Source organism: Hylobates moloch, unplaced genomic scaffold (genome assembly GCF_009828535.3).
Source record: "Hylobates moloch isolate HMO894 unplaced genomic scaffold, HMol_V3 SCAFFOLD_10, whole genome shotgun sequence".
NCBI lineage: Eukaryota > Metazoa > Chordata > Mammalia > Primates > Hylobatidae > Hylobates > Hylobates moloch.
This window is the reverse complement of record NW_026652285.1, coordinates 47,661,841-47,677,627: the sequence shown is the minus strand read 5'-3', so window position 1 is coordinate 47,677,627 and position 15,787 is coordinate 47,661,841. Positions and strand designations below refer to the sequence as shown.

The window sequence follows — 15,787 nt, the reverse complement described above, 5'->3', positions numbered from 1 at the left end:
ATAGTAGGTGCTCAACCAATGCTGAGTTAGTGAAGATAATGTTGAAGATGTCCATCCATCTATCCATTCTTCCTTCCTTCAATTGTCTGCTTTATTTCACAAAGGATTTGTAAGAGTTAAGATTGATCCTTTGTTTGATGATCTTAAAGCCTAAGCACTCAGAATGGCTTTGAAGTCAAATGGTAAGCATGCAAAATTATTTTCCATATTCATGCGGTGGGAAATGCAAGTCAAATCTCTTTTATAAATAAGACTTATTACGAACGGCAATGAAGGCAAAAGCACAGTAGCAGCAATTGCAGACACCTTCCTCCTCCGCTTTCTCTCACTGTTCTGCAGTGCAGAGGTGAGCCACGTGCAAAAACCGACTTGACCCTCTCAAAGCTCAGCTTGATACAAGACGCGGTACAGCTAGACTTGGTCTCATGGGAGCAAGGCTGGAGGGCTCATTCTGTCAATTAGAAAGATGCTTGAATGTCCAAGGAGATGGTTTGCTTAGACTGAGAGTCTGCAGTTGTGAAAAGAGGAGAAGGATTTAAAAAGAAAGGCCAAAGGAGAGACAATGAATACAGTATGCAAAGTTCCTGTTGGGAGCCAAAGGAACTTTCAAGAGTCCTTGCTTGGAAAAGTAGAAAAGGTAATAGTAAATGTAGTCCTCTCTAGGGACCAACCGCATGAGAAAGTCCAGACAAAAGGGACTGAGGTAAAAGAGCAGAGGATATGGAATCTTTCTGGGCAATCTCACATCCTTCATCCGTTACCCTAACTTGGATTGCAGCTGTTTTTAGCTCAGTTTTTGTTGGCTTCTTTGACTAGCTTGGGCTGCAGATGGTACATGTCGAAGAATAAGTCAGCATGCTCTGTGCTGGAATAGTAAGTCCAACAGGAATATTGCCCAGATTACTAACTGATGGGAAATTCTACCACCTGCAAAGGTGATGCACACAAACTCTACACTCCGCTCTTCCTGAGACCACGGATGAGGCTGCAGATTTCTTAAGTGGGTGTGAAAGAAAACTTGTAATGAAAATGCAGCTACATCTTCTCAGTTGTTAAGATTCCCTACATGTGTTCAGTGAGACAGAGGTTTGTTCAATTTACTAAGAGTATGTGGGCTGCTTTGATAGTTACTATAATGATGTAGAGGAAAGAGAAAAACAATTTTATATGCTCAGTCTGTCCAGTCATTCCTTTGAATCATGATAAGTGATTTAATCATGAAAAGTGAACATTGATGCAGGCAAGGAAAAATTGGGTGTGTATTGCAGGTTAATATTAAATCCACATTCCTCATTTTCTATTTGTTAATTTCATGAACGATCACTTGCTATCACTCTCTCTTTCTCTTCCTTTCCCTTCTATATTCTCACATGTATAAACACATAAAACTTCCCCCCAAAAATTGCTGTTTTGTTTTCAACTTTGGCCCTGATACTATTCCTTGTGGAAGGCTTATTGGAATCCAAGATTTATATTCAATTAACAGAATTTATAACTTTTTATATTGAGCAACTTTATGGGATAGAAATGACAATGTGTGAATCAAATGAAAAAAGTCTCAGAAAGTTTTAAAATAATTGATATAGGTAAATATACTTCTGTATCACTTTGATGAAAAAATATTTTAAAATATTGTTAAAATTGTCACACCTCCCTAGAAGTCTTAAGGGTAATCTTTACTTTTGATGTGGGCAATAAGAAAAGAGAAATTAAATTTTTGAAGGGAAAACTAGAATAAAATTGATGGTAATTCTCAATAGTGTGTGCAATCATTATAGAACCCTGGGGCTGGAACTAACTTCCTTCTTCCATTTCCAAATGGACTATATCTAAATAATCCTAGAAATTAGCTGAGTCACCTCTCTCTCTCTCTCTCTCTCTCCTCTCTCTTTCTCTCTCCCCTGAGACTGTAAAGGACTTCTACATATCCTACCCCATCCTCAATACTCTTCATTGTGATCTCTTAATAAATCAAAGGAGTATGAAAGACAGTCCAATGTAAGGATTTACAGCATGATTGAGATGTGCGTGATAAGGTTTATACAGGTAAATAGAGTTTTAAAAGGTCAATTATATCAGACGATATAAAAAGCTGATAATATTTTGAAGCAATGTTTATAGAAATGTGTGAAAAATAACTTCTCTTACATATTGATCCACATAGTTAAGCAAAGTTTGGAAACAAGTCATCCAAATTACCTAATTCTATGTAGAAAGAAAAAGGGCTACATCTGCTTATTTTGGTGAAAAAGAAGTAAACTGACAAGCAAGGTGACAATGTCTTGTTTATAACTGTGATGTTATAAAATGAGGACCAGCTTGCAGTTACTAAAATAGCAAGTGACCTTCTGCAGCTCTGATTTCAACCACTCAGCGGGTTTTTTTCCACCAAAGCGGCTTATTTTAGCTGTCACTAGACATTTCAGCAAATGGCCTCTCCAAAGGCTACAATGTCTCAGACACGGATTGCATGGGTAGATTCATTAGAATCCCACATCTTGGGAGTGGGGAAAGTTGAGTATATCTTTAAAAACTGCTGCTTTCAGTGTTATTACCAAGAGCACCGGAGGCCCAACTGCACCAAGGCAAGAAAGCTGAGCCTCAGAGCTATATATAGCGCTAGAGGGTGTTGCTCCTGAACTTCCTAATTCTCTGCTCTCACCTCCTCCCTCTTTATTTATTTTTTTTTTTTCCTCCTGAGAAAGAATGGTTTCTTCTTGGTGAACTATACCCTCTATTCATTTTTCTCCACAAGAGACTTTTTTTTTTTCAAAGTTGGAAGTATTCTTCCTAGAAATACCGTATCTCAGCCTCAAAGTGATTAATGAATTTTTAATTTGTCACTTGCCTTAAGGATCTAGAGTACCACTGAATTCTCTGTTTAGTTTATACTACTAGTGCGAAAATGGAATTCTTAGGGGATTCACTGGGAATTAGTGGCAGGATATCTCTATGGACTTGCCCAAGGCATGTTTTAAGTGCCTACATTAGGTTTTCATACTATCAAGATTTCTTAGAATCTGTGCTCTTAGGCGGTAACTAAAACGTATTAAAACACTTGGTTGAAAGGTGAAACATTTAACCAAATGCACACACATTTTTCCTTTTTCAAAACAGACCACCAGTTTTGCTTTCTGTCATTAGACAGAACAAGTCTAGTGGTTTGTCACTGATGGAAATGTCAGAAAAGACAATGTCTATTTAAAGACCTTTCTGATTTTTCTAATCCCTATTTAGAGATCGTTATTTTTAGCATAAATAGAATTCTGCTGTCAGAATAAAACCATTGATATATTTAAGCTTAAAACAGCAATCTATTTGTGATCTGTAGATTCAAAGGAAGAGTAGATTTAGCATTTTGTTTCCTCAAGTTTTTTTAAGCAGAAATTGGGGGCATCAATAATTTATAACTTATTTGTTGGCTCAGTTCATGGTCCAGCCACTCATTACTTCCTCCTCAATTAATCAGGATAGCTTTCAATCTCCTTTACATGCAAATTCGATTGCCAACTCACATATCAGAGAATGGCATAACTGATTTTTACTTCATGCAGACCTGAATATTCTAAGACCAATTTGCTCCTAGAATTCTTCAGAAAAAATATGTTAACAAAATGTAAGATTATGCTGTTAACTTTTAAAAATGATAAAAATATAATAAAACACAATTCAATAAATTATGAAATGGAATAAAAATTTAAAAATCAGATTAATGCAAGTAATAGTAATAGCTGGGCAAAGACTAAATGAATAGATTAATAAAGTGATTAACATTTTCTCAAATTTTAGGAAGCTTAAGTAAGATAGCATTTTTTTTTTTTGAGTTGGAGTCTTGCTCTGTCACCCAGCTGGAGTGCAGTGGTGCCATCTTGGCTCACTGCAACCTCTGCTTCCCTGGCTTAAGGGATTCTCCTTCCTCAGTCGTGCAACTAGCTGGGACTACAGGCACGAGCCACCACACTTGGCTAATTTTTGTATCTTTTAGTAGAGATGAAGTTTCATCATGTTGGCCAGTCTGGTCTCGAACTCCTGGCCTCAGGTGATCTGCCCGCCTCGGCCTCCCAAAGTGAGCCACCGCACCTGGCTTCAAGTAAGATAGCATTTTCTAATAAAGGGTAAGAAAGCAGGAAGTAAAGCTGAAAGAACCTACATAGCATTTGTGTTTAAACAGAGTATATCCAAAGCAGGGAAAAAATTACAAGCAGGAAAAACAAGTTAACTATCTAAGAGGGTGCTTTCTTTATTTAACAACAGAAAGCTGTTTTGGATCACAAGCATTTTGCTATATTGCAACAGTGTGTGTCTAATTTTTGGGAAATTACAGTTTCCTTTCTTGAAATCAGTTGACGAAATTGGGAGAGAATCTATTATTAAAAGATTGCATTTAAAAGTGAACTTTTACAGTAAACGATCTTCTTCACAGAACAGTCAGAAAGATTAATTTACTTAAATGTCCTGCAGTTGATGAGTTTTAAGGGAGTTATGTAGTAAGACCAAGGAAGCCAACATGGCCCCTTTCAATCTTTTAGTTTGTGCTTTTGAGGAAGTCACTTAACCCATTTAACTCAGTTTTTTGGGGTTCGATCCTCCATCTGCAAGGGATTTGGCATCAGCGATGTTTTCTAAGGGCTGCGTGAAGCTTGACAACTTGAGTCTGGAAAGGCTACATGAGAATTTTCTTTCCTTTTTTTTTTTTTTTTTTGAGACAGAGTCCCATTCTGTCACCCAGGCTGAAGTGCAGTGCTGCAATCTTGGCTTACTGCAACCTCTGCCTCCCAGGTTCATGCAATTCTTGTGCCTCAGCCTCCCAAGAAGCTGGGATTACAGGCACGTGTCACCACAGCTGGATGATTTTTGTATTTTTAGTGGAGACAGGGTTTCTCCATGTTGGCCAGGCTGGCCTTGAACTCCTGACCTCATGTGATCCACCCGCCTCGGCCTCCCAAAGCGCTGGGATTACAGGTGTGAGCCACTGCGCCCGGCTGACATAAGAATTTTCTTTGTTGTGACGCATGGGGGAGAAGCCTTGTAGAGTTACAGAAGGTGAGAGTACAGTTTACAGGCTTACAAGCACTTGAAGAGTCTTAGATAGGACAAACCAAAACAGCAAAATCCAGACGCCATGGAAAATCTTCCTTTAGTCTCCTTAAAAACTGCACCTCCACACACTACCAAAGGACAACCAATGGGTCACAGATGATGAAACCTCATTATGAAAATTGCTCAAGGCCATCACTAGGATTGATTTTCACCATTTGAATTTTGTTGACATATGGATTGATTGTTAATTTAAACAGATGCAATCTCTCCCCCACCTCACCACCCTTTTGGATGTTTAGTCAATACATTTCTGACCTTTAGGAAGAACTAATTTAGAGGTAATCTTTGAAGGCCATTTTTATATTTTCAAACACCCTAAATTTTAAAAAGTACATGGTAATTTAAATAATGCATTTAATTGACTAAAGTTTAAAATAGTGGTTTTTGATGGTTCCTTATTGTGTCAAATTGTTCCAGAACAAATCTTGCTGAAAACCAAATAGCAGTTCCCCAGTAGGCCTCATAAACATGCCTCAAATTTAAACAGCAAATTCATTCTCCTCAGTATTGAGATTATGTTGTCAAGAGAAAGCTTACCTTAGAAAATAAATAAAATAAAACAAATAAAACAAAAATTGTTTTCCAGTTGGGACAATTTCCAACAGGTTTCCCCACATTTGCAAACATCACAGAAATAAATCCTGTATTGGTTAGCAGAGAGCACCTGTTAAATTGGTTGCATACCATGCTAATCACACCAAAGTATGCTAATCTCCATCAACCTTGTGATCAATTGGCATTTCTGTGTTCCATAGCCCATGTGGTATTTTAACCCTTACCAGCTCTTCCAAAAATGGGTGCTTGGAAATGTGGCTAATACATTCATCCCAGCCAGTGGAAAAGTAATTCAGAGCTCTAAGAGCCAATGTCAGAGTTTGCAATGCCTTAAAAGTATGGCTTCTCTGCAGTATCACGTCTTGAAATACTATTTGATGTAGAAACTGTCATTAGGGACTGATTCTGAGGTCACTTCATAAATAGAAACATTCCCTGCTCCTCCAAGTCACAGGCAGCCCCTCCTGAAATCTCCTTTCCTTTTGCTTACTGTAGAGTATTTTATAATTACTATGGCTTTTGAAATTGAATGTCTAAAATGGAGTTGGCTTTCCAGTAGCTTCTTAGTAACATTTTATTGGTGGTGGTGGTGGTAGTCGATTTTAGAATCTTCTCATGAGGTTCTGAATTCTAAGGCAAAATGTAATCCCAAACTAGTATCTCCAGGAGAAATACACTGAGGAAGATAAATTTTGCATAGTTTCAACTCAAAATAAAAACGGTGCTTTAGAAGATTAATATTAATGTAGTCTAATGAATTGCTAGCACATTGGGAAAACTGTATTAACAGAGGTACAAGCATGTAGTGACTGATATGCACATGTGTACTGTAAGTAGATATGTATGTCTATGAGTACTTGAATTGAGCATATATGTGTGTGTTGTTTGTGATGTAAATCATATTTATATTTGTTTGGAAACTGGCTGGTTACAAAGTGCTTTGTATACATTCTACCATTTATTGCAGTTGTGGGGAAGCACTGTACATGTTACTAGCTGATTGTAGACCATCTTTGCGGGGTTACTAGAGGATATCTAGAAAGATATGGATTCAAATAACCCTAGGGATTAACTGTAGAGTCCGTGGCTCCAGGTATCCTCTACGATAATTCACGGCCATAGACTGGTTAATACTATAGCTGTAACCATGGTAGAGGTCCTAGGAATATGACAAATCGGCCCCAAACTGGGAGAATTCCTTTTTGAGATAGAAAGCAGAATTTTGGAAATAAGCAGGCTTTGGGAGATATTCCGTGGTTGGCACAGAACAAGGTGATGCTAAAATTTCAGAAGAGTCAAGTAAGTCCCTCTCCAATGACCCAGGTGACCTGGGTAGGTTGGTCCCTCAGTAGTCAAGAATATCTTCTGCCGGGCATGGTGGCTCACGCCTGTAATATCAGCACTTTTGGGAGGCTGAGGCGAGTGTGTTACCTGAGGTCAGGAGTTCGAGACCAGCCTGGTCAACACGGTGAAACCCTGTCTCTACTAAAAACACAAAAGTTAGCCAGGCCTGTAATCCCAGCCACTTGAGATGCTGAGGCAAGAGAATCACTTGAACCTGGGAGGTGGAGGTTGCAGTGAGCCGAGATCGCACCACTGCACTCCAGCCTAGGTGACAGGCAGACTCCGTCTAAAAAAAAAAAAAAAAAAAAAGAACCTATATTCATTTTATGAACATATTTGCTTTTTCTTCAAGAGGAGCTTGGAAGTGATCAGGTTGTAGTGAACTAGAGAGGACAGGTGCGTTTGTCCTAAAGCGGCATCTGTACAGCAGCTCACTCTTTAATTGGATTGTACATGAACTTGGAGTGATTTGGGATTGGCCACTACCCTTTCCTTGAGCTGCTCCTGGTTGTCCTTGACATTCATTTTAACCTGATTTCTTGTTTTTTTGTTTTGTTTTGTTTTGTTTTCAGGAGGGTGGACGGAGAGAAGAAGCAAGTGCACGGTTCTGATTTGACAGTGGTTGTTAACTGCATGTTTGGCTGGGTCATTTCACTCAGTGAAAGCCCCGAGTATCGTCCTGCTCTCCAGAAGGGAGGTGTGCCGGCTACTGCCATAGACAAGTTATGCAGCATCATTCAGAATTGCTTAGTTGCTTCCAAGTCCCCTCTTCTCTTCTACCCTACTCTTATCTGTGTGACGTGGCTATAACAAGGGGAGAATATTAATGCACATGACCAAATCTCTCTGGAAGATGAGAGAACCATAGTCTTTAAAAGTCATTTGGTCCAATTGTCTTATTTTTCAGATGGTGAGACAGAATCTCAGACAGCTGGACTAATTTTGAATACATTCACATGGCCAGTATGCGGAGTTAGGACCCCCAATCTCAATGTACTTTCCCTAAATGGCCTGCAAAGGGTGTGTGGTTGGGGTGGGGATGAGAGAGGGGTTAGATGACAATGAAAGTTCACAAGACGTCTCCTCTCAATGCAAGGAAGAAAGAGCTAAACACTGAATTTTCCTTTTCCCATTTTGTTCAAGTAATTTTTCTTGCTAGTTTGGTCTACTTCTATCTGTTTTAATGATGTATCAGACAGTTACCTCTAAATGGAATGCCTATCTGTATTTGATACAGGTTCTATCACAGGACACAGGAAATATATAGCAAGAGTTAAGTTCTATTATCTGCACCATTTCTGCATGGGTAGTTAGATGTGCATAATAGATTTATACAGTATAAAATATTTATCCTTAAAAGCATATGCCATTAAAGGTGCTGCTTTAAGACCAAAGCATCTGCTTGGGGTTCTTAACAAACCACAATTGAAACACCACCATTTTTAATAGAATTCTGCAAAATAAAACACTACTAGTAAAATCTTCTGTATTTTTATGTAGCCTTAATAGAATGAAGTAGTACATTACAGGGACTAGATCGCTTTTAGGTCAATACCTCTTTGTAATCTCCTTTAACTATTAATACTCAGTTTCTGTAACAGGTGAATTTTTAAAAAAGAGATTTTTATTTATTTATGATGCTTAACATTCCAGGTTCTATAAATAGAACACAAAAGCAATATGAAAATAAGTCTTTGTTAAAGACTATATAAGAAGGGATCAATTAATTCACATTTCATTGTCTTTATCTGGAGAGAAAGTTACTGAATAGAAGAGCAAACCAAGGTGATGTTTCTAAAAGGCAATGTACACCCTTAGCATTGTAGCGAATTTGATGGATTTTTTAAATATAAAAAGCATGTTATTTGGCTGTTTGAATTGTCTTGTTGTCTGAGACGTTGTAGATACATTGCCAATCACTTCCAGCTTAAATGAGCTTTCATTAAGAGTATTAGTCCTGCAGAATTCCCCAACTCATCTGAGCTCGTTAGTGGTGGAGCAAAGACAAGATGTTCTACTTTCCTTTTCTGCATGTTTGCGGAGCATCTTTTAACTAGCTTCCTCTCCCTGCCACCAACCACTGCAAAATGTTATCCTTAAAGATATAACACATCCATCACGCCAGCTTGAAGTAAAATTCCAGCTAAACCCAGTTAATACTGCTGTCTAAATATTAATTTTCAGCTTACTTGTTGCCATTCTTTCATTTCATGGCTTCTTTTTTCTATGGTTTTAGAAAAACCCAAGGATGTAACTCCTGAAATGTTTCATGGTTTTCTGTTTGCTTACCCACATTTTATTTCTATTCTCAAAACTAGGGGAATAAAACATTCCTGATAAGAGATGTGGCTCAGGTTGATCAATACTTGCCATCTCCCTCACCTCCAGAAGAGTGTGGTAGCATCCTGCCCAGAACGTATACTTAGGATGTGGTGAATTGCCATGACTATTTATTTTCGGGGTACCTCCTAGATGGTGAGGGCAGAAACCCTGTTCTGCTCTTCTCGAGTGTATGGCACATTTCAAAAATAGGTATTTGAAGAAAAATGCCTGGCAGTCTAGGTCAGTGACTTAACCTTAACCTTAGAATTTAAACTTTATCACTTAACTAACTCTCTGTCCTAGGAATATCACTCACTGTTTCAGACTCTCAATTTCTTTATCTGTACAATGAAATGGTTTCTTCACCGCCCACCTGAAGGAGTTGGTGTGAGGCTCAAAATGACTAAAATGCATGAAAGGATTTTCTACATTTTTCTCCATATATCAAACATTATCATTAGGGCCCTTAACCTAGGAATTTTGTAGTTTCATTGGTGAACTTTCAGCAAGACAAGTTTGTTTTTTTGGGAGAATATTCCTGACTCTGCTAATATTCAAAAACTGACTTTTTGGGATCTGCATGCAGTTGCTTGTATAGTTGTGTTATGGTTCTTACGTGTGTTTTTAACAAAAATTTCAAACTCATGAGATCTTAGTCTATATGGACTGATCTAAAAACTGGTTTTTAAAAGCGATCTGCTTTTAAGATGACCCAATATCAGAAGCATAATGACCTAGTTGCACACATTTCATTATTCTCTTAGAATCCAGAGGAAGCAGATCAGGACTTCTGGTAGCCAAGGGATTTGTTAAATTTTTTTTTTTTTTTGGTGTGACATCTCGAATTCACCCAGTCAGGATGTGGCAAAATCTGATTTTCAGTTTTAGATGCTTAGAGTTTTTTCTATGGCAGCTTGCCACCAACCAGATTGGTTTAGATGCCTATTAATCAAAGCAAGTCAAAATGACAGAGTGCATACTCTGAAAGCTCCAGTTTGTAGTGCCTAGTAGGAGGTCAGGTAGGCAGCAAACACCAAACCTGTTTTGCTGTGAGAATGGCAATCAACTTGTGAGGAGCTGCCATTGATGGGAGGAAATACAGTATAATGGTTAAAAGAATGGGTTTTGATGTCACTCAGATATGGGCTCATACGTGTTCTTTGCTTTTTACAAGTTATATAACTTCTAAGCCTCGATTTTTCCATCAGTAAAATATACAAATACTTACATAACAGGCATAATGGGATTGTTATGAGAATTAAAATAGGACTTGCTCATCACAGTGTAGGGGTTGGATAAAAGGTAATTATATTATCTGCAATAACCAGTGATATTAACAGTCAATTAAAATAACAGTTATATTATTAATAATAATGGTGCTTACATATGATAGGTATTGTACTAAGAACTCATAAATATTAACTCACTTAATCTACACACACAGATAAAGACTATTATTGGCCTGGGTTAACAACTGAGACTCAGAGAAGTGAAGTAAATTGTTTAAGGGAAAAGGCACAATTGGGTTTTGAATGCAGGCACTTTGACTCCAGAAGCAGGGTTCTTAGTCACCACACTGTACCACAGATGCCTTCCTGCCCAGTGATACTGTCAAGGATGTAATATTTTAGTGAAATGAGCGTCAATGTTTTGGACGGTGCAGGAAAGACAGTATATTATAATTGTGGCTCTTCATAGGTACCTCGATTCAACATTCGTAGAATGGGTTTGTGTCCACTAGGTGGCATTGCTGTTTTAACGAAATGTGAACCAAACCAATATTTAGGCTTAGGGGTCTGCTAAATTTGAGAGCACTGGCAGGACAGTCCATTTGCATCCCTAAATGTCTGATGAAAAAATCCCCCAAAATTTGAAACATATTTAAAGATATCTAAAGACTAGAGGTATCTTGAAGTAATTGAGTAAAATATACCTGAGTTTATTTTGCATGTCAATGTCTGTGCAGAATATCTGGATAAATTTTGAGATTCTCTAGTCCAGTTCTGTCAGTTCACAGAATAGACTCAGGGTCAGAGAGGAAAAATGACTTGTTCAGGGTAACCCAGACCTGATGGTTTGGCTGTTGTTATCTTTCCGTGATATTTAATGTGGTTGCTAAATCATAAAAAAATTATGATTTATTAATTCTTAGAAGACTCCCCTTTTGAATATAGGCCAGAAGATTGCTCCAATGTTGTGAGTTTTTGTTTTATAGGGATTCAAACATATCTCCCAAATTAATAGTAGACTCAAGAACTTAGATATTAAGTAGTATAAATGCAAAGGAAGGTGCCTTTTCCCTCTTGAAAAGATTGAATGACTATTTTAAATGACCGTCCCTATTAGTTGGTAATGCAGTTTATGAATTGAGACCCATGGCAGGTAGCAGGTTAACAGAGGAGTGGAGGGACTCTAGAATCGGACTGTCTGAGGTGAACCCTGGCTCTGTCATTTAGTAACTATAGGACTCTGGGAAGTTATGAGACATCTCTAAGCCTCTGTTTCAGCATCAGTATAACAGAAATACTATTTTAATTTATCTTTTAAGATGTTCGTGAAAAGTAAACGTGTGAAGGGCCCATGATATAGTAAAAACAAGGTTAAGGATGACAGTAATAATTAACTATTTTTTTATTTTAGTTGATGTTTCTTTTTTTTATGTCTCTCAGCTGTGAAAGTCATTACAGGTGCTTTGTCAACAATATTACTCACTGTCACATGCTGAATTGCTAAAAGGGAGAAATAACACTTCAGGTTTATAACTGTGTAACATCACTTCTTCCTCAACCAGATGGTACAAGTAGCCAAGAATATGGCCATGTATTTCATTATGTGTTCACAGCAGCTTAATTTAAAACACTTGTAGGCTTTAGGCTCCTTTTTGCAGGTTAGACAGAGAAGGTGACTGAGCATGTAGCATAAAACAGCAATAGCTAAGAGTTATTGAGCACTTCCTGAGTGCCAAACCTTGCTATGTTTTACACGTATTAACTCATTTAAGCTTTACCATGTCCCTGTGAGCTACAAACTAATGTTTTCCCCCTTGTAAAGATGAAGGAACTGGGATTGAGAAACTTGCTCCAGCTTAAATAATAAGCCAAAGAGCCAGGATTTAAACTCAGGTAGCACAGTTCTTAATTGCTCTGCTCTGCCACCTCTTTGGGTAAAATATAAAGAGCCCTTGAAGGTTCCTGAGCTCTAGCCTGCTTTCTCCAGTACACTAAATATTGCAGTGAAGCCTGAGATCACATCGCCACTGTTTGCTTAGCTCTTCTAGGCTACTGTTAACATGCAACCCTGTTACCCAGGAGAGTAATGTGTTAAACCTACTTCAATATTTTTATGGCAGTCAGTTGATGAGATTAACTGGTTAAACATTTAATAGACCCCTGAGTTTGACGGAGTAAAACAAAGTTGCAGCGGGTCAGAAGAGAGCTTGCCTAAGACAGGGCACTCTTGAAGATCGCTCCTTAGGAATCGGAGGAAAGAGGATCAGCTTTCTGATGCAATCATGCCTATGACTAGCTTATTTGTTGCTCTCATGTTCTATAAGATTCCAGACTACACTCTTTTCATTGCTGTAATTCAGAATCCCATATGGAATTCTTGAATTCAGATTTCCAAGAGCCTTGGCGGTCTTCTGGTCTATCACCCTGACTTCACCAAGAAGGAAGCTGAGATACTATTTGCTTAAAGTTTGTCCCCATTTATCTTAGAGGAAGAGTTGGGCCCCTGTTAGTTTGGTTATTCCACACTGTTTCTATATCCTTCAGCAATTTCACTTTGAATAGCATCAACTTTGAATACATGCCGAAATTTCTCTGTTTATACCAATAACATTTTTCCTTCAGTGAGAACCCAAATTCAACAGATAGCATCTGTTCTTTACAGATAGCATCTTTCTATTTATAATTTCTTCTTTCTTCCTTTGCTTGAAATAAACTTTTATGGGGTGGGGAAAAATGACATTTATTAGAATATATTTAAAAATCAATTTGTTTTCTCAGTAGAAGCTGTGAATCCAAGTAATTCAATTTAAATCTAAGAAAATTACCATACTAAATAGGACCAAGGTAAATTCAAAGCAAAATCTCAAAAAAAGCCACTGGGAGGAGACTTTCACTTACCGATTTCAGTCATGGTTATCCCTGGTGCTAACTGCCCATTGTTGAAAGAGCTATAGGTAAACAAGTTGGGTACGGATGTGAGGTCATAGATAGGTTCTTGCTTTATCTGTTTGATTCCAGTCATGTCAAGTCCTGACTGATCAGGGGACGGCTGACCGGAATCGACGTTGTAATAACCCTCAGACTTGGGCAGGTCAATGACGTGCCCGTTGGCATAAGTGCCGCTTGTCTCGTTGTTCAGGCTGCTCAGGCCGTTGCTAATGCTGCTGCTGTATACCCTGGCAAGGGCTTCTGCCTCCCCACTCTGCTGCTGCCGCTGTTCCTGCAGCCGCTGCTGGTGCTTCTGCACCTCAGCATACAGGCTGTCCCTTTGCTTCTTGGACATCCTCCCAAACTTCACAGCTGGGTTGGAGAGAAAAGCAGAAAACAGCACTTGTGGTTATCATTCGCGTTACCCACCTCAGGTACAACAGGTCACGGGATGGTTGTCCCTTCAACTTCAAATGCACAAATGTCTAGCACCATAACTTAACCCATTCATTTGCACTCCACATCTCGGGAAAGGTTATATTCAGAGGGTACCTGTCCTGGTTTATGCCCACAGTGAGAAATAAATCTAAGCCAGGAAGAAATATAAAAACTTATGTATGTATTTCTCATTGCCATGAAGTTAGAAAGCATGTTTTCCTCTTTTTTTCTTACCTGTGGAAAAAAACGCAAAAAAACAAAATACCAAATTAGCAATAGTGCCCACTGTTAAAATGTTAACCAACACTCATAACTAACTTTTCTCTTAATCTTTAGGATTACTAGATTGCCAGATTAGATCCTAGTGTTTCGCTTTCAGATCTATTTTCTGTTTTCTTTCTTAAATTTCCTTTTACTTTTTATAATAATTTTCTTTAAGAGACAGGGTCTTGCTCTGTCACCCAGGCTGGAGTGCAATGGCATGATCATAGCTCACTGAAACCTTGGGCTCCTGGGCTCAAGCAATCCTCCCACCTCGGCCTCCTGAGTAGCTAGGACTGCAGGTGCATGCCGCCAGGTCCAGCTATTTTTTTTTTAAATTTTTGTAGAGATGGGGCCTTGCTATATTGCCCAGGCTGGTCTTGAACTCCTGGCCTCAAGTGAGCCTCCTGTCTCGGCCTCTCAAAGTGCTGGGATAACAGATGTGAGCCACTGCACCTGGCCAGGCTGATTTTCTAAATAGTGTGTTGGGTAAGACCAAAGACATGGGGCTGGGTGATAAACATAATTTTAAGTGACGGCATCATTTGCCTTCAGTTGGCTTTTGGGATCAAATGATAAGAATCTTTGGAAAAATAGCAGTTTGGGGCATCCAATGCCCAGCAAGTGACCAAAAACAGTAACTATCTTTTCTCATTCTACCACTCCCAAGTTTTATTCTTCCTATCTCTTCTGGCAATATTCTCATCAGTCTGAGGAAAAAGAAGGAAGAAGTGCTGCAAGCAGTCACAGAGTACTATCAAGGTGCTTTCATTTCAATGTGTTGTTTCTTAAGATACTTAACCTCCTGAACTGTTGTGAATATTGACATTTCTCCTCACAGGTTGTCAACTGCCTTTTTAGGATGTGAACATCCTGAGTCACAGGCCTACCTTGTTTGAATTATCAAGCATTGTTCAGCTCATGTTAATAGCGGGGGCTACCACAAACTTGGAGGCTCCTCTCTGAGTTTCTGTTTTCTGTTCTTTTGTGACGGTATTCCCACCACCTCTTGGTCTTAGGAGCTCAGAGAATGGAGAAAGAAGGAAATGGAGTTTAGAAAAAGGCTCAGTTCCTGGATTCAATCATGAGGTTTGATGCTCTTCTGAGAATATCTAAATGGTGAAGTGCTTAAGAACTCTCTAGCACAAAGGGAACACAGAAGAGATTCCCACAGTGAAAGAGCTGCCATTCACCCTCCTCCTCCAATATTCTTCCAAAATTCATTTTCTTTTTCCATTGGGTACAGAGCTACCATATTTATCTGAGCATAGGCTGATCAGAATGGAGACCGTAATTCCTAAGCCCCCTCACTGGCAGGTACGTGCAGGTGATTAAGTTCTGATTAACGGGAAGTAAATGCAAGTGTCACATTCACTTGCGGGTATTGGGGCATGTTTTCCTCCTTCTTGCCTGCTGGGTTGTGGATGTGAGGGCTGGGCTTGAAGAAGCCAAACTCTTTCTGTATCTTCTTTTTTTTTTTTTTTTTTTTTACCTTAGAGATTTTTATTCATGGCATCCTTAAATTGAAATCCATAGATTATATAAATATTTTCATATGAGTAATGCTTTCTTTTTTTTTTTTTAATTATACTTTAGGTTTTAGGGTACAT

At 38.6% G+C, this 15,787-nt stretch overlaps 1 protein-coding gene and 1 long non-coding RNA gene across 2 annotated transcripts in view; one reads left to right on the top strand and one right to left on the bottom strand.

Annotated features, from left to right (window-relative positions):
• Positions 1-15,787, bottom strand: part of RORB (RAR related orphan receptor B) — a 200,797-nt gene that overhangs the window by 37,265 nt on the left and 147,745 nt on the right. Inside the window, exon 4 of the mRNA XM_032164307.2 lies at positions 13,449-13,850. Coding sequence (XP_032020198.1) covers positions 13,449-13,850 — 402 coding nt within the window. The remainder of the gene's footprint in view (positions 1-13,448; positions 13,851-15,787) is intronic.
• LOC131384426 (uncharacterized) overlaps positions 6,257-15,787 on the top strand; it is an 11,794-nt gene continuing 2,263 nt past the window's right edge. The window contains exons 1-2 of the long non-coding RNA XR_009215264.1: positions 6,257-6,484; positions 7,572-7,696. This is a non-coding gene — a long non-coding RNA (uncharacterized LOC131384426). The remainder of the gene's footprint in view (positions 6,485-7,571; positions 7,697-15,787) is intronic.